Source organism: Alligator sinensis, unplaced genomic scaffold (genome assembly GCF_000455745.1).
Source record: "Alligator sinensis unplaced genomic scaffold, ASM45574v1 scaffold389_1, whole genome shotgun sequence".
In the NCBI taxonomy this organism is placed as follows: domain Eukaryota; kingdom Metazoa; phylum Chordata; order Crocodylia; family Alligatoridae; genus Alligator; species Alligator sinensis.
The window spans coordinates 1,852,146-1,870,879 of record NW_005841951.1 but is presented as its reverse complement, the minus strand read 5'-3'; the positions used below and the strand labels follow the sequence as shown (position 1 = coordinate 1,870,879).

General features: G+C 42.7%; 1 protein-coding gene across 10 annotated transcripts in view; it reads left to right on the top strand.

Moving 5' to 3' along the window:
• The first annotated feature begins 46 nt into the window (after window positions 1-46).
• Window positions 47-18,734, top strand: part of TANC1 (tetratricopeptide repeat, ankyrin repeat and coiled-coil containing 1) — a 217,588-nt gene continuing 198,900 nt past the window's right edge. For 4 of the 10 annotated variants that reach the window (XM_025199953.1, XM_025199960.1, XM_006020372.3 and 1 more), the window contains exon 1: window positions 12,104-12,153. In XM_025199953.1, the coding sequence (XP_025055738.1) occupies window positions 12,119-12,153 (35 nt within the window). In that variant the 5' untranslated portion in view covers window positions 12,104-12,118. Of the gene's footprint in view, window positions 285-1,450; window positions 2,811-3,498; window positions 3,561-4,353; window positions 4,433-5,835; window positions 5,957-12,103; window positions 12,154-13,544; window positions 13,564-18,734 lie in introns of those variants that run through there. The other 6 variants (XM_025199959.1, XM_025199954.1, XM_025199957.1 and 3 more) reach the window with 6 other exon arrangements.

Sequence of the window (18,734 nt, the reverse complement as noted above, 5' to 3'; positions counted from 1 at the left end):
GGGCGCGCGGGGCTGGGGGTGTTGCGTGTCCGCCCGTTCAGCGGCAGGCTCGGCGAGCGGCGCGGGGGCCCGGCGGGGAGGTCCCGCCACGCGGGGGCCGGCCGGGCCCGCGCCTTCCTCTCACCTGCGGGCGGGCCAGACCCACGGGGGGCGTGGGGCGCCCGAGGGCTGGATCCTGTCCGGCTTGGATGACATCTCCTGCTTCCCCTGTCATGCACCTGCCAAAGCGGTGGCACTTTTGTCACCTGCTGCACCAGCCCAGCGTGGCGGTTGGCAAAGCCGAGGCACGGCCGCTTCGCTCGGGGAAAACTGAGCAGTCTCTTTACAGCAGACTTGCTGGAGCGACAGGGTTTGCCAGGGCGCTGGGTGGCAGAGGCTACCTGTGCCTTGCTGCTCCAGGCCGAGTCCTGCCAGGAGGTGACCCAGCCTGTGGCGGATCCTTTGCCAAGACGCCTTTGTTAGCCCGCAGCCTCGGTGGCTGTTGGCCTTAAGCATGTCGAGCTGGTTACAACATTACAAAGCCTTGGGAAGAAGCAAGGGAATCTGGTATCTCACATCCAACAGAACTTCCTCCCTGTCTTAATTTCTGCAATGTGGTTGCCAAAACTGAATGGATTGAGAAACTTCCTAATTGTTGTGATTTGACAAGACATGATGGCAAAATAGTGTCGGAGGATTAAATTATGCTGCGAAAGCAAGCGAATATACCTGAATGAGATTTCTGTCCGTAATGTAAACATGCAGCTATGGCAATATATATGGAGGTTAATTTTGCTGGATGCTGTGAAGTGCCAGTTGTTCTGCTTTCTTGGGTTAGCGAGCCACTGGAATGTCCAAATGATGATAAATTATGCTCGCTCTAGAGCCAAAACATATTTGGTTCATAGCCAAACTTGCTCAGCTTCCCATAACAGCCTGTAGGAAAGAGACATTTTTTTGTTTCTAACCACAGTTTTGTCATTGATGCCATAGCAACTTTGTGATCTGAGGGTATAGTTTTAAAGACAACTGGGCAGTGTTGAGTGAACTGGGCTATATTTCTCTAATGAAGCTTCATACTGTCATCAGAATTAATGCTTTCTTCAACCTCTTTAGACTCAAGGTATCCCTCAAAAAAATGCCAGCTCTTAGCTTACACTCATTTCTTGACTACAGAAAAATAATAAAACAAAGAACTCAAAAAGACCACAACAGGTCAGAATATTTTGGACACTATGAATTCCTATTTGAAAACTCTGGGTTTATCTTGTGAACCATGTGTAGGTGTTTGCACAGCTAACCTTGCTAATATTGCACAGCACCCTGCAGGCCTCTGGTTGAGAATCCCTGCTCTAATACCATTGTGTTCTGCTGTGACAGATTTTTTTGGGCAACTTTGAGCTCCCTTATCTGAGGCCCCTTCTACACATGCAGGTAAAAAATATGCAATCCACATAAGGATGCCTCCTGCAATGCTACATGTGGTTTCATGCACCCATGAGCCTAGGAGAAGCTGCGATCCCCCAGCCCAAGAGGATTTTGCATACCCCTGGAGCAGCCACACCCCCCGGCTGCAAGGACCTGGCTGGGTCCATGTACCTGGCATCCACAGCTAGGGGACCCTGGGTCCCTGTGCCGCTGGGACCCAGAATGGGCAGCTGCTGAGGCTGAGAGTCTACCGAGTTGTGAGACCCACAGGCCTGGCTGAGCATGGTGCACTCCTGCTGCTGGGAGCTGTCAGCTAACTACATGTGCCATTAAAGCTAGATAGCAACCACTTATAAGAGTTAGTACACATTGAGGTCTAACTTCATAGTTTTTTGGAGCTTTTTATGGCTACTTTGCAGCTATGGGACATGCCCGGGCATGTCTGCACCAGGCTGGGGTGGGGCAGGCTGTGCCTGGCACAGGTAGGGGCTACTTTGCTCTTATAGCTGGTTAATTATGTGTTTCTAAGGCCCTCTCTAATGTGTAGAGGCGGCCTTAGAATCATAGAAAAGTAGGGCTGGAAGGGACCTCATGAGGTCATCTAGTCCAACCTTCTATTTGTCTTAAGATGGCAAAGTCATTTATTATACTTAAATGTCTACCAATGCAGTATTATATTTTAAGTAGTGTGTCTATGATTCGCAAGGAAACCATTTCATTTTTTTGTTGTTGTTGGTTTCAGAAAGGGATTTTTAAAATAATTTGAGTATAGTGCAATTCTTAACTTTCTGATCTTGCCCATATCTTTTCCTAAAGGAGGCATGTCGGTAGAGGGATGATTTCCCTAATATCACATGGAATCTACTAGGTCAGCTAATAACTGAATAATTAAGAGTAGCCTTTTTATTTGTATATTTACTATCACTCTCTGCTGGTTAAAAACCCTTTTACCATCATAAACCAGGGAGATCTTATGAGTCAAGAGACTTCAGCCCCTGTTACTTGATTCTGTAGATTTTATACTTCTGTAGTGCATTCTGTTCAAAGGATCTCAAAATAGTTTATGCTCATCAACATTAGCCCTTACAGTATCTTTTTTTTTTATATTCCTATTTTACCCTATGCACCACAGTTTCATCCTATGTAAGTGATTTCTTCAGGGTCAAATGGAAAGTCTGTGGGAGAAGCTGAAATAGAACCCAAATCTCCTGCCATCTATTTCTGCACTTCAGTAAAATACCACTTTTTTCCTTTGATCTCTTTTCTCTCTTATTTTTAGTAGGACATCTAAGTGCATAACTTGCTACTTTATTTTCTTTCTCATGGCTTCATAAGAGACTGTTCCTACAGGCTAAATAGAGACAGTCAAAAAGCCCGAGGATTAATCGATTCAGTTTTCACAGGTTGGTCTAAACTGCATAGATTGAACTGATAAGCAAGTGATCAGACATTCATTTTTTGATTCTGGAAATGGAGCCAGATGCCTACAGCAGTCTAGGTCTGAAGCTGGTGGGACGGGGGGCTAGAGCATGCCTCCCTGCTCAGCTGGAGCAGATAGCTTGGGCCAAGGCTAGCCTGCCCACCCTGCAAGGTGGGGTTTGCAGGAGAGGTGCAAAGCATTCTGGGAAGCTGGGGGCTGAGAGTTGACTTGAATCTGGAGGGGATCTGGGACAGAAGATCATTAAAACAATTTAACCTAAATCAGTTAAGTCTGATACTACATCCATCCAGGTTTATCTTGAACAGGTTTGGGCCATTTTGAATGTGGTTTAAGTTCACTGCATTTCTGTTGTGTTAGATTTGAACCGGTTTCCGATAACATATACCAGTTTGTATATAATTTCTGTCCCCAGCCACAAAGTTTGCCTTGTAGTTTATTTAGTCTTCTCTACTGAATAGGTAATGAATAAAGTTTTATATGATTTTTATCTTGGGTTTTAAAAGTTCTTACTAATTGGATTGACATTGTTGCCACTTTCACATCTTAAACAGTAACTCTGTAATCTAAATGCATTTATGCATATATTATTGAATTGTGTGAGATGATGGCATAACATTAACTTCCTTTTTTCCCTCACTTACCCTGAAAAGAAAATCTGCAGTAGGCCTGATGTGGCTTACCTGGATCGATCCTGTATACTACCTAACAGAAGGTTAGATTTTGTTAAATCTTAATAAAAGAAATCCTTAATGCTTTTGGGAGTTCTGGAAGTATATCACAAATGAGTTGACACTAGCATTGGGAAATCAGGAAGTTTGGCATTATGATCTTTAGGAGTAGATATAGAAGATATCCAGTTTCTGATTGATAAAGCACTCTAACTAATTTTGAATTTATTTTATGTTCTGTTCCTTGTCAATGTTTAGGAATAGTCTACACCTTGTTCCCAACAAAGGGACATGGGAATTACAGTTTTAAGTGTTGCAACATTTACCTCTCTAAAGCTCCCTCTGCCATCCCATACCTGACACCCAGTGCCTCAACCCTGAATTAGTTATTCTGGAAGAATGGTTTTCATAGAAGCTAGCAATCTGAACAGTTAGCCAGCTAAGGTAACCAGTAAGAAATGCCTAGGTGTGAGGAATAGGACTGCCTTCCCTCAAAGGTATTATGGTGCTTCCCTAAATTAGTTACAGAAGACAGGTCAGCTCTTCATCAGAGAATTCCCGCATCCCATTTTACCTAGTACCTTAGTTGTTAGAGAACTTGTCCAGGAAGTAGGACCTGGTTTCAAATCCACGTTCTGTTTGATTTGGGCCAAGACTGGAATTCAGATTTCTAATTTTTCAGAAGTGCCATAACTGATGTAACCTACCAAGCCTCTGTCTGTCCCATCCCCCTCCTCCCTCCGAGCCCTACATTTTTGTTTTTCTATCTCTGATGTTGAACAGGGACTTGGGTGAAAACTTTCCAATGGATTGTTGGGTAGAATGGGATGTGGATTAGACCAGTAATTTTGAAAAAAATTCCTCTCCGAGTGTCGCTGCAGGAGGCACACCTACCAGATTGGAGATTGCAGGTGAGGTAGGGAATGGAAAACTGTATTTAATTTGAGCATCCATTGGCATTTAAGCACAGTCTCAATGTAGCTTAGCAGCTTCAAAATTTAGTTGGTTTTTCACTCTCTGAAATTTAGACACCTGTGGGGTTAGCAAACTGCTGAATATTTTAAGCATCTTGATAATGCCTAAAGGTTGGACTTTTGTATATGAGTTTGGGTTTGCCTTCTCAACAGTACCTTTGTTGCTTTAGCTATGTCAGCATAGTTCTGTTGGTGGAGCGCTTAAGCGAGGACTTGGTGTATGCTGTCAAAATTTTTTTTTCTCTCCTGGTGCTGCTACATTACTTCCTAGAATGACACAAACAAAGCTGATGAAAGCCCTCGCTTGTCACCAGAACTGTATCTGCGCCAGGCATTTTGCCAGCATAGCTATGTCAGATAGGAGAGGTGAAGTTTTTCAGTCCCTGCTGTTGAAGTGTTGCCACTGTGTAAAAAGGAGTATAAGAACCAGAATGAGATCAAGGAAGAATGAACACAACCCTGTAGCCTAATGTTTTAGGACGCTTGCATGACTTCAGGATTATCTCTGGGTTTTTTTTTTATCCAATGACTGTCTAATTTAAAATGCATAATATAGTCCTGGGAGCTGGGACCAGAACGTAGGACTCCAGCCTCTGATGGAAGCCCCCTAAGGACTAGGTTATAGAATCCTGTTCCTTCTTGCACTATCTTCTTCTGGCTGAGATATTATTCTGTTTGTTTCCACCCAGTAGTCTATTTTAACCAGGAGGGTGGAGCATGCCCTCATCCAGAGTTGCCTGTAGCCTGACAGTTATTCTCCTTGGGTATTCTGTTGAAAGTGGGCAGTATAAATTTAAAACCATGCAGGCTGAGGAGGAAATTAAAGCCAGTCCTTTCATATTCTCTGTGGGCAAGTCTACGTCTGCCCCTGACTGTATTTGGTACTGCAGAGTCAGTTAGTACTTCCTTTAGCAAGTACTAACTGACTCGACTGTACCGGTACTGCGCAGTTTGTGCTCACCGATGCTAGGTTGCCATAACGTCTCGTGTAGATGTGTCCTGTGAGTACCATTCCTTTAGGCTACAGTAGGTGGCTACAGCCTAGTCCTCCTTCCCTATAGCTGTATTTTGCAAGAGGCTTGATTCTTTTTGGGGTGTGTTGGGCAGGCTTTCTGCCCACCTATTGAACTGGGCCCCTGGGGGTACTTTAGAAACTAGGTAAAAAGATACTTGATTCCAGTGTAGTTAGACAGGAGCTGGGAATCTGTTTGCTTAGGGAGAGGCAGTTCTGAACATGTACTCAAAGGACTTTCAGGCTGAACAAGGACTTCCATGATCAGGCAGTTGCTCATTGGAGGGTTTTTTTTCTTTTTCTTTTTTGGATTAAGAGTACGGGTTTTAGGAAACTGTGCTCGAAACAGATCCAGAAGTGCCTGAAATAAATCCAGAAGATGACTCATGATATTTTCTGTTTTATGTGTTTATCACTGAATACGTGAACAGTTTGAGAATCTGACAGCAAAAAGGTAAAATGAGTAGCGTAAACTTTCCTTCAGAATGTCCAGAACTCCAAGTCAGACTTTTATATATGGTGTATAGTTATGGCTTCTCTTTCTGCATGTGTGGCATTATGGTTGTTCTCTGAAAGTTACAATTTTGAAATGAGATGGAGTGGAGAGTGTTTTGTAAGGAATGGTGCTGCTTATGTAAAATGAGATTTTATGGAAAACAGACTTCAGTTAATGATGTGGGGAATATACATAAGCATTAAAATATGCTAAATGAAAGCCTTACTAGAACCAAATATGATGCCCTTGTAAGTAGTCTTGACTTAAAGTGTTGTTACTGCTTTAGCTTGGTTGGTGGAGTACTCTTGTGCATATAATGGGATAGACTCCAGTTCTGGTTATACTTCTGACTTACTTCTATAAGTTTAATTAGCAAAGTGTGTGAATGCCTGCATTAGCTACACTTACTGATAAATAAAACAACTTGAGATAGTATGGGGGGAGACCCTGTATTTACTCATCCACTTAGAGGCACACAGTTTGTAAGTTACAGTGGAGAAAACAAGGTAGCCAGCATGCTGGATGTTTGTGTTGCCTATTTTTTTTTAATGGGTTAAATTTAGCTTTTCAGGAGAGAAGCTGGAACTTGTTAGCAACACAGGAAACGCCCTGAAAGAAAGTTTGTTTGATGTGTGCTTGTGGGTGAATGTGAACTCTGTAGTTTTATGGCTGGAGATAGACTGTAGGGAGCCATGTTTACTTTACCATAGTTTTGAAACTTTCTGTGTATTATTGACTTCCAGAGTATTGCTGCAATGTATTTAAAGTAATTTAATTAATGTAATACTGTGATTTGTCAAAAGCTCATACATTGTAGTTCTGAATTTGACATAGCACTTGAACTACAAAAGATTTTAATTGCTGGAATATCTGAAGATTGAGAGTTTAATTAGGTCAGAATTGCTTTAGGTTTGCTTGATTCGAAGGAATTACTTAGAACATGAACAACCTAAAGATTGTGCCCTTGCTCATTTCAGTGCTTACAATGAAAATGTGGCTTTTGCTTTTTGTTGTTAAAAGATGGGCCCTAATCAACAGTACTAAACACTTCCAGACTTCTGAGAAATTAGGACTTCAAATGATCTAATTGGAGGCAGTTTGACCCCCCTTTCTTTTTTTTTTTTTTGAGAAATTGCCAAAGATAAAATGTGTAGAATTTTCTATACGTGAATTTTGGAGAGTACCTATTTTTGTGGTTTGCACCAGAAATACCTTTGTGATGAGTTGGTAATCTTGTTCATAGGTTTGGAGCTCTGTCTTGTACTGGGCTACATTCCCAGTGCAGTTACAGTGGGAGTTTTGTTTTAGCAGGGACTGGGTTCCTGAATTTTTCTGAAATTTTGCCCAGAAATTAAATGTAGGTGGGAACCAGGGTTGCCAGCTGTCTGAAAATTAACGGACAGTCTGTAAAAACAAAAACAGCACCCCCCCCCCCAAACCCACAAAAAAACCAAACCCTTTTCAAAACCAACAACCCCCATCCCCTCCCATGGTTAAAGATACCTCCATAAAGTCTAAAAACTAAAAATAAAAAATAAATTGAGCTAGCCATAAAAAAGCTAAGCAGCTGGGAGCGTGATTGAAGATTCCTAGCGAGGAAGATGTTGGAGGCAAAGCATTGAAGGACAGGCTGAGCAGAACTGTTCCACCTGTTTTCTGAGCAGGAGTGCAACACCCTGCAGGGAACATTTTCTCAGACCGTTGTAACCCCGAAGAGCCTCCCAGCCATGTGATGCTTCATCTCATCTTTTGCCAGTAATACTGCTGGGATGCAGGTAGGCAAATGTAGTCCTTCCTAGGTAGGAAAATACATTGGGCTAAATCCCCCACCCAAGGGGACATATCCACTGAAATCTAATGTTTGTAAAAAGTATGCAGATTATCAGTAAAAAAAAAAAAACAACCCCAAAACAAAATGTGCTGGCCAGGTTTGGGGGTGCCTTGCTGCCCCTGTCACACCACTCTGAGTGGGTGGTTGGGAAGCTTGGGCCCAACAGCTTCTGCCTGGCTCGGAGATCTGACTCCAGCTCTTGGCCATTTTCCACCTGCAGGGGCTGCTCGTCGTGCCAGGTGGACGGAGCGGATGGAAGGCAGCCAGAGCTCCATGTGCTGGGCAGAAGCTGCTGGGCTCAAGTTTCCACCTGTGTGGAGCAGCGCTGTGCTGCATGTCAGGAGCCTGAGCTGGAAGTGAGGGGAGCAGATCAGCCCTGCCTGGCTCAGCCAGTTTCTCCTCACCTCCAGCAGATCTTCCTCCTCCCACTCCTGCTGTGCCACTCTGGGCGGTGGGGGTAGGGAGCTGCATCTTGGCAGCTTCTGACCAGCGCATGGAGCTCCGGCTCCAACTCCCTTCCACCCACTCAGCTTGCCTGTGCGATGAACAACCCCTGCAGACCCTTCCCAGCTGGCTGTGGCTCCATGAGAGCCCCACCTGGCCTGGCCATGGGAAGCTGGGATCATTGTGGCTGCACAGCCCCTGTGGTGCTAGCCCCAGGTGCAGCCTGCTGGGAAGGACCCGGCCCCTGTGGCCCAGCCCAGGCTGGCCCCTCTGTGTCTGTCCTCAATCGCACCTTCAGGCTGGCTTGGCTCAGCCCCAGCCCCAGCCCTGGGTGGATAACAGGGCCATGCCCCCAGCTCTGGCCAGGGCCACCGCTGCGCAAACAGGAGCAGGCGGGAAAGCTGGACACACCCTGACTTGGGTCCGGTGCCTGCGCCTGAAGACGGGAGTTTAATTCCACCCCCCATCCTCTTTCACCTGAGGTGCTGCCCCGGCCAGTGTCTGGTCTCTGGAACAAGCCTGGCAAGGGCTGTTTCTACGTGCCTCCCTCCCCTGCCCCCCCGGCACATCCTGACTGGGGTCCCTACAGGTCAGGGTGGGGGTTTAAACCCTTCTGCAATCATACTTAGTCCCTGCCGGGGGCCCAGCTATACACATTCACTTCCCAGGTCAGCTTCTACTCGTAAGATTAAATGAATTCAGGCTCTGGCTTTTTGAATGTCTGTCCCTAGCCGTGGAGTCTAAGTTATGCCTGTGGTGCTATCATTGGATGGTCCATCTTTGGATGTTTCTTCTGCAATTTTGGCTACTAGTATAAATGTAAATCAGTGGGTGGTGAGAGTTCTTCAACAAAGTGATTTAGGTTGGTCAGAGGAAATAGTCACATTCAGAATGTTAGAAGCAACAAGAAATTCTTGGCAAAGCTATGGTCAGTAACTGTATGAGCACCTACCTGTGTGAACCTGACTGGTAGACTGAAGAGGACAGATTTGCGTGTTGCCCCTCTAGAAGCATAGCAGAAAGTGTGACAAAAGTGACTTTAGGCTAGTTTTTGTGCCAGCTGGTGCCTGAGCTGCTGCAGTGTCTTGGGACTTTTAAAGCAGTTTGTATCAGGAAGATGTGTTGTTGTACTTGCCACATCAGGGCTTGTGAGGTGATGCGCTATAGAATTGAGTATTATGGCCTTTTGCCATGCTTGGGCAGTGAACTTCTCCCAAGCCTTTTGCGTGAACGCTTATCTTGCTGGCATTGTTTGACCCGAGCTGACTTCGTGCACCTAGGCTAGGGGGCCGGACCTGATGATCTTCCGAGGTCCCTTCCAGCCCGAATATCTATGAAATCTGTGAACTTCAGAAGCTCTGTATGGTAGGTAGAGTAGGAAGAAGATTCTTAGGAGAGTGCTCTACCCAGGCCCTTTTCAGGGCCTCCATTTTATAATATCTGTTGCTGGTGGATGTCTGGCAGGAGTGAGAATGGACTTGCCTATTTTTTTTTCTTCCTCCTGGTGAGTGGTGGTCGGGAGGGACATTGTTTCATACATTTCTTTTGCCTAAGCCTTTTTTAATCTTTCTCCTGCTTCAGTTCGTCAGTTTGCTCAGGAGAAGAATGAAATTGTGATTCTTCTGCCCCCGGTGTTCTGACCAGTAGTGGACCTAACCACGTCTTGTTAATTTCACTCTGCTGATATTACATTTCTTTCTCTTATGCTCAGTTCAAGTACTGTTTCCTACTAACATCCCAAACTGTGGTTGAAGTGAGGCATTACTTTGGAACTTGTTTAAAACAATGCTGTTTTGGAAAACTGGGTTTAAAGACAGGGACTTAAAGGGGCAAATTTTGGGCCTACCAACCATAATGATTACTTTATATTGGGGAAAAAAACCCCTAAATGCACAACTTGTGTATTACTAGTATTGAAATTCTGTAAGTAAAATGGATACCTTCAATATACTTTATTTGAGTACTAGCCAATTGCCCATCAAGAATATTTCTGTCAGCCAATCAGAGTGCAAATAAAGCATTACGGACAGACAGGCTTTTATAATATTAGAAAAGGTCTGATTTAATTATGTAAAGTTGCTGAATCAATGTCCAATTTTAAGAAAAGGTGGGCTTTTTAGATGTTCTTTTTTGGTATGTACATGTAAGAGTTTGCCTATAAAAAGAAGTAAGTGATTCTGAATAAGATAGGATGTGAATTTTTAAAGTGCAATAGTTATTGCTCGCTAATTACCGGCACAGACAAGCCCTCTATTTTTCTCCATTAGCCATCTCCAAGGGAAATGGTAATGTTCCTGTTTTCAATTTGAAATCTATTCTTTATGTTCCACAAGAGAGAAGAAGTAAGTGAAGTGCATGTGTAATTTTACTGACTTCAGTAGAACTTCTTACGTGAATACATAGGTGTCTGAAAGAGATGCTGAGATGAGTCTCTTATAGTTGTAGATAACAGTGACTATACCTTAAGTTCAAGGAACATCTATTTCAGCGTTTCCTGCTACATGACACAAAGCAGTTCTTACTCCTCTACAACAAACTTAGGATCTTTAGGATGAAAATCAAAAGCTTTAAAACTACAGTGTGCCACAGGACAGAAGAAAGTGTCATTTGTTCCTTGGAGCCCTTGTAGTGCCTGGGAATTAGGTACAACATACCCAGATAATCTTCTGAAGCTGACTGTGCCCCAGTCTACAAAGAAGACCAGCTTTCCCCCCCCAACTCAATAACTAAGTGTTGAGTGATTGGCAGTTAGTTTGTAAACTGTCTGGGGCAGATACTCTCATCTTATCTGTTAATACAGATCTTAGCGTGCTATAGGGGGGTGTTATATAAATATCTAAGATAGTGATGCCACTCCCTTTGGAGTGTGTGATTTTAAAATGTAAGAAAATTTAAAATGTGATTTAAGTTGTTAGGAAACCAGTTAATGCTAAGGTTTCTCCTCATATTCTCAAAGAATATTAGTGTTTCAAAAAATCACAAACTTGGAGAAGCTTATTGATTAGAGGTTTTGCTTTGCACTCTTCATAAACATTAGATTTCAGTGGAACCGTGTCCCCTTGGGTGGGGGAATTTAGCCCAGTGTGTTTTCCTGCCCAGTCTCTGGCTTTAGGTTTACTTACAAAAAGACACATTATTCCTCTTTTATCTGGTTCTTAATACAGCCAATTACATAGTTGCATTTTGTGATGATAATAGTTCTGCCCATATTTAATTTCTAACCAATTCTGAAACTCCTTTATTTTTATTTTTTTTCCTAATCATGAGAACATGAATCTTTCTTTTTTTTCTTAACTGATTATGTAACTGCTGTATTCTAATATTAATTACTGGAGATGGTGTGGTATTTGTGAATCTTATCCTAATGAAGAGTATATTTTGAATGAGTTTGTTGAATGAATGCAGAGTACAGAACTGTCTTTTGAGAGCCAGTTTTAAAACATAGAATTCCTGAAGCATTTTGCAAAGTCTGCATGCATGAAACCTTGTTTTTGGGATTGGAAACTAAGTATGTGATCATTTTTTGCAGAGCTTGCCTGGGATCACATCCTGACGCTTTGGCCTTCTCTTATGAAGGGTTCCAACCAATACTAGAGTAGGTGTGCTATTAGGGAATTCAGAAAGGCCACGGCACTATGATTGCTTAAAGCAGGAGCGGGCAATTATTTTGGACGGAGGGCTGCTTACTGAGTTTTGGCAAGCCGTCGAGGGCCGCATGACAGGCAGCCCAGGGCAGATTAATATTAATTTTCTAAATTTTTTAGGGGCCCTGTGGACCAGATAGAATGGCTTGGGAGGCTGCATCCGGCCTGCGGGCTGCATATTGCCCACCCCTGGCTTAAAGGATGTCAGCCCTTGGAGTGGTTCTGCTGGAGAATGAGTGAGTGACAGCTGAGGAACTTGTATCTATTCTGTACAAAGATGGCTAGACTGGAGAGAGGAAGACTATTGTGAAGCTTGGTTAGAGGGAAAAAAAAAGAGAAGGATTAATTTTCTGGGTGGAAAGAAGGAAGGTAAATAATATGGGCAGCCAAAAATAAATTGAAGATAGGATAGGTGGGATAGGTGAAGAACACTTAGAACATACTGAGGAAGTGCTAAATGGAATGGGTAAATGCTTTGGGGAACTGCAGCCAGTGCCTGTTTTCTTTCCTCAATTGGAGGTGTATTCCAGCAAATAGCTGAAGTGCTATATAGCCTCAAGGTCATATGGGATTTGTTACTGCCTCTGGAAAATCAAATGGTGCTCTCATTTTAAAGCAAAAACAAACACAAAAAACCCCATCAACTTCAGATCCCTTGTTCAGGAAGCTTTGGCCACTTACAGGATTTTATCAGTGCCATGCTGGATGACTGCAGGTCAGTTTGGCTTGTTACTTATTTTAGGGCTAGCAAAACACTACCTGTGCGGATGCATAATGCTTGTCAGGGGTACGAGGAGGTGTGACACCCTAACTGACGGCTGTGTTGGAAGAAACCAACAGTCTAGAGTCTAGACTCAGCTTCTACTTATACTGGGTTAGCTTGTTTCACTCAGGGTTATTATAACAGTACAAGCAGCTGCTTTGCTGGTATAGATGGACCTGCACAGGGAGAGCTTTGCTACTACATTACTAGAGCAGTACAAACAGCTGCTTTCCTGGTATAGATGCATTTGTGCAGGGACAGTTGTGCTACCCCAGTAATAGTCCTATACTAGACTTAGCTTGGGTAGATATTTACATTGCTGTGCTAGTGAAATTTGGATATTGTCTGTCAGAGCTGTGAAATGATTACTCCCAGGGGAACTACGTGGGTAGAATCCCCCAAGTGGACAGAACTCAGGTGGCAGGTTTTGTCACTTGGGGAAGCTGCTACAACTCTGAAGACAGGAAAACTGCTTTGCTGGCAGAGCTGCATCTGTATGAAGAGGCCAGTCACATTAGCAATAGCACCATAGTAAAAGCAGAAGCAGCATATGTAGTGTAGACAAAGTGATTGCCTTTCTTTCAGGTTAGGCAAGAAATGTCAAAGGATTACAACTGGTACTTAGCCACACTGTAGTACCTTGTCTCATAAGTGGTGAGGCTGAAAACAGCTCTATTCCCTTTGTCTGCCAGACTAGATCCACTTCAGAGGTTCATCAGAGAGGGCAGTTTACAAAGTCCTGTCTGGTGAAAGTCTGTTATCTCAATAATATTTTTCAGAGATCCACCATGGCAGCTGTGGTTATCTGGCCTGTTCTATGTTTATCTAGTTCCAGATTCAAGGGAGCAGATACTTGAAGATAAAACATACTTCCCAAACTCTGGTATGTACTTCTGAAGAAAGTTGGGAAAACTCCTTGTGATTGTTAATCTCAAAGTATGCTAGATAACACTCATCAATAGTATTCCCCAAAGAATTGGAGCAGACAATTTCGGCATGGTATCCAGAAATAAGTCTTTGACAGAGATCTGACATAATGCTCAGAACTGAGAGCCTGGGGGGAGAAATTACTCCTGAAACCGGATATAGCTGGCTATCCCACAAGCGCAGCCTGCTCTGTACTTGCTCTATATAATTCTATACAGCTATTAGATGCTGCTGTGATGGGCACTTTAGAACTAAAGAAAGGGGAGGGGGAAAAAAACACATACATGGTGTATACCAGAGCACTTTTTACTAAAAACAGCACTTTTTTGCTGGAAAATGCTTGCTTGCCTCCTTTTATCCTCCCCCTCTTTCCTCTTTAGTACACAAAGCACTTTTGTGCAAAAATCAATTTAAGTTCATTTCAAAGTCATGTTTAGGAAGCATGAAATGCAAAATGAAGGGAGCCTCCATTTCTAGAGACTAGAGAGATTCCCATGCACTGTCCTCAATTTAGCAGAGCTTTGTTGAAATTGGGTGTGCTTTTGACCTATTAGTGATATTGTGCTTGTACATGTGAAAACATTCAAACTCTCTTTCCATGTTAAGATTTTTCCTTTTACTTGCTTATTATTTTCTGTCTGTGTAACTTAAACTGGTGAGGATCAAAGAAAAGTTGACCACCACTGTTTCTTTTTTATCTTTTCCATCCACTAACTAGGTATTCCCTTCCACATAGTGATTAGTCTTGACTTGGTACCACTGTACCCTTCATTCAGAATATGAAGAAAGATTTTTAGTAGAAGTACAGCTTCTACATATGCCACAGCTTCTTGGAATCCAGCTACCTTTCCTGCAATAAATTGGTAGAAGGACCATCAAGCTGTCAGTCTGCATACAGAAGATGCAGAAGGCAGTGATTTAGATGCACAGAAACCCTCCTTCTTTATGCTGATGCTGCAGAGAATCATTCAGGTTGTTTATGTCTAGTCTGGTGATAGAACAATGTCATTTTGAGGAACAGCAACATTCTTCTAATCTAGTGTCACATAATTCCTCCTCTTTCTATGTGTTTGACTGGGCTGTTGTATGTTGTTTTTTAGATGGGAGAAATGGAGAAATAAAAAAAACTTGCAGCCATTTTGTTGGGTCTTTAGTGGTTAATCATGTACAGAAAGGAACTTTTGCATTAGGCTACTTCGGAGAACATTTTCTAAGGAATGGCAAACAAGATTGTCTAGAGTAGAGGCTCCCAAACTTTTTCTTACTGCGTACCCCTACCAGCATACATGTTATATTTTAACCTCTCAAATACCAATTACACTATTATTATAATGAAAAATAAATTTGCTGTTACACAATTCTCAGAATGCTGTTCATTTTGGCAAATTGTCATCTCCCAAATAGACAGAAGTCTGCTTTTTTATGTAGTGATGGTATGAGTTTGGCTAGAAACATCTGAATATTTCGTAAACATAACTCTGTTTAAAAACGGTTCTCATGTGATTTTTAACTTTCAAGTGTACATGCTAATCAGATGTCCAGACTCTGTATTTGGGCAGCTGACTACATTGATAACACTAACAATGTAATCTTTTATAGCATAATTAATTCCTAGGCTTTTTAAAGCATTTTTACTCAAATAAACAGCTTTATCTGCATTATTACTGGTTGTAGCCTTAACTGCACTGTAACAAAATGTGTTCTAAAGTATTAACTCATCTGGATGGGTAAAAAAAATTTTCTGGTCTTTTAATATAGCTGCAATTAATATTGATCTTAGCTTCCATTTTTGGGACACAGCATCACTGACAATGTAAACAAGCAAAGGGATGTTTGCTTATTTCATACGCAGAATTTCGTCTGTTTATCTTACGGTTTTTAGTGACCTCATGTTTTGCTTCTCCTGGCTGCAAAGGAAGAGGCTTCTTGGAATGAGCTGTCCTTTGCTGTTCTTTTATATTACTTGGCACTTTCATACCACTTAGTTTATACTGTCCCTTGAAACAAATACAAACATTTTTCCAAAGATAAATTTTGGTAATTATTCCCTCTTGTACTGTGGGAGGGGATTCATTAGATACATGGACAAAGTCAATGATGCCAGGATATTCTCAAGTTCCAGTCTTATAAAATACCAACAAGCAGATTTTCCCCCCGCACCTAATAATATGGATATAAACAAGATTCTATCCTTACTCTTATTTTGGTATTTCAAGCTTATTTTCTATTTGCCTAACTTGTGAGTGGCTAGTCAGGTTTGTGAGCACTTTGGAGAAAAAGGTTTATCAATTTCCTGAATGGAAGGTGCCTTTGTTGCTTAACTGCAGTATGTATAATAATGCAGTTCTTGTAACTGAGGTTTACTGTGCAGTTCACAGCAGGAGGGCGGTGATAGAGTCTTTTTGACCAGCTGACTGTTTGGGTGTTTTACAGGCAACCTGCTAAGTTGCCTCTGGAAACTAGGGCTGAAGTCCAGGAGAGCTTTGTATTTCCCCCATCCTTAATTTGGGGAGGGGGAAGAGAGAGAGAGCATAAAACAAGCACAGTGTTAGTGTTCTATATGAATTTAAGATTTTATATGAAATATGGGAGTGTGCTCAAGATACAAAATGACTTGGTTTAGTTGATCTGGTGCAAATTGCATGTGTTGTTAATCTGATACTTTAATTAGTTTTTATTTCATATGTGGTATGCACACCATAGGATTTTTCTGTAAAATAATCTATTAAAACTATATAGCACCATTAGCTGATATGCCAAAATATAAAGTAAAAGTGGGAAAGAGTGCTCAGTGGGAGCAATTCTCAAGCAGCGCTATCTCAAAACAACTAGAAATGCAAAAGTGCAACAAATGAGGCAACATTACCGTACAAGGGCATATATGATTGAATTACTTGTTGTCATCAGTGTCCCTATCCTGTTTGCCTCATGTTGGCATGGGGATAGAGTATTGTGGATAGAGCTGGGAGTGTACGCCTTCCCTGTGGCTGGAGTATACTGTCAATCCCAATCTAGAGTTGCTTGGAAAAGGTATGTCCTGGGATCTCCGGGCAAATAATCCACAGAGCTACTTGAACATGTCCCTGCTTGGTTGCAGGTTTCTGTCCGTTATTTCCTGTTCTGGTTTGCTCATTGGGTGGTTATGCTTCAGAGAGCTCATTATATTCTTTTGTCTTTTTAGCATCTTCACTGTAGCCTAACTTGAGTCTTTCTGACCAGCTGACAGACTCCATTTGCACGTCTTGCAGCAGGTCATTTTGACTCCATTTCCATTTGTTGTAAAGTATAAGCTGCCTTCTAGCTTGCTGCTGTATGCCTCTGCAGAAGATGCTTGCATTTGAGTGCCCTGAAAAGCAATGACACAATGTGTCTTTGTATTCCTGGAAGGGAGCGTCTCCTCTTTCACTCTGTCTCGCTTTCTATCTCATTTCATCCTTACACTTTTCTACTCGGTGTGCTGCTCTGTGGCAGGGTTCTTTTTTTTTTTTTTTTGTCAGCTAGAAAGTGACAGATAATCTTTTGCCCAATATTTTGATGACTTGTGTGGTAGATTTGGCAGATCTGATAAGAAAGGCTTTTGGGGGATGATAAGAGAGGGCTGAAAACTGTTTTGGACTGTGGTGGTGTTGGCTAATAAGAACTTTCTGGAGATTATGGAGAGGCAAAAAAACCCAGATGTGCTAATCATCTTTATTGTGGAAATCTTTCATTAGCTGGGAAGCAGGTGAATGAATGACTGAAAGGGACTCCATGAGGCGAGTTTGTCCTGTCCAGAAACCTGATTACTCAGAGTTTTTGTGGAATGACAGACTCTTCACATCACTATATACAAGTGAACCAAAAATTGAATCTACACCTATACTGCAGCTTAACAGCTCATGAGAAGGCCAGGTAAAGTGTACCCTATGCTCCAGTTGTCCAAGTCAAGCCACCTTGGGTGTGTGATGTGGTTTTTGTGTGTGAAAGGGATAATGTTAATGAAACACTTGAATAATACTCAGTAGTGAAGAGAAAGCCAACATGATCTTTTTGGCTCTGGCCAAATGGCATGGACAATAGGAAGAGGTGGCTTGATAAGGCATGCTTTGTGCTTACAGAGCTTATTTTGCATCCCTAAAACTCTCTCTCATACTTCTGGGAGGAGTTGCACTGCTTGAAGTTGAGCAGTGTCTGTCACCTGGAAGTCCTTCTTGTCCCCACAAATCAGTTGGGACCTGGCTTTCAGTCCCTCCCAACATTAAGAGGTGAACATTTGGAGCAGGAGCAGACCTACTTGCAGGGGAATTTCCTAAATCTATCTGCCTTCCCCATTTGAAGAGGGCAAGTCCCTCCACTTCTTTGGCGGTATCTGCTGCTGCTGTTGTACTTCTGCTGGTGGTGGTGGTTTGCTACCTCTTTGGGAAATGACAGCATTGACCCTTCCCTCTATCCATCCTTTACTATTCCATGGTATTTCTCCATACCTGCTTCTCTCCATGCTTCCCTCTCCTGGAGCAAAAATTATTTCTGTCTTACTGTATAAACTCACATGGGTGCTTGCACCCCTTATTCCCTTCCTTTGGTTCCCTCCAAATCAGAGAAGGGCAATTATTTTGGGCGGAGGGGCACTTACCGAGTTTTGGCAAGCCATCAAGGGCCGGATGGATAGCTCTGCCCCTTGACAGGTGTCATGCCCCCTGGTCACCATCTTGGGACCAGAAGTCCTGCCCCCTAACCGCTGAACTTTGAAACCAGAAGTCCCACCCCGTGCCTCCAGAAGTACTCCTTTCAGCAAGGGGTTTTGCCATCTTTGAACCAGAAAAATACCAAATTATATTGGAAAAATCAAATGTACTACAACATTCTTTAATTTCATTTCAAAAAATATTTTTGTCTTGATTTACATGTATTTGTGTAGTGTACATAGAGGTGGTAATATAATAGCTTACAATGAAGCCTTTCGCTTGTATATTGAGGGGCCATGTGGGTGGGAGGGTGGGTGGGTATAGGTTTGTGGGTATGTGGGGGCAGGGGTGTGTGTAGGTGGGATTTGTGGGATGTGGGTGGGTATGGGTTTTGTGGGGGGCTGTGAGGTATGCAGGGGGAGGGTTGTGGCTTCTGTGGAGGGGGAGAGTTGGCCCACAGCCT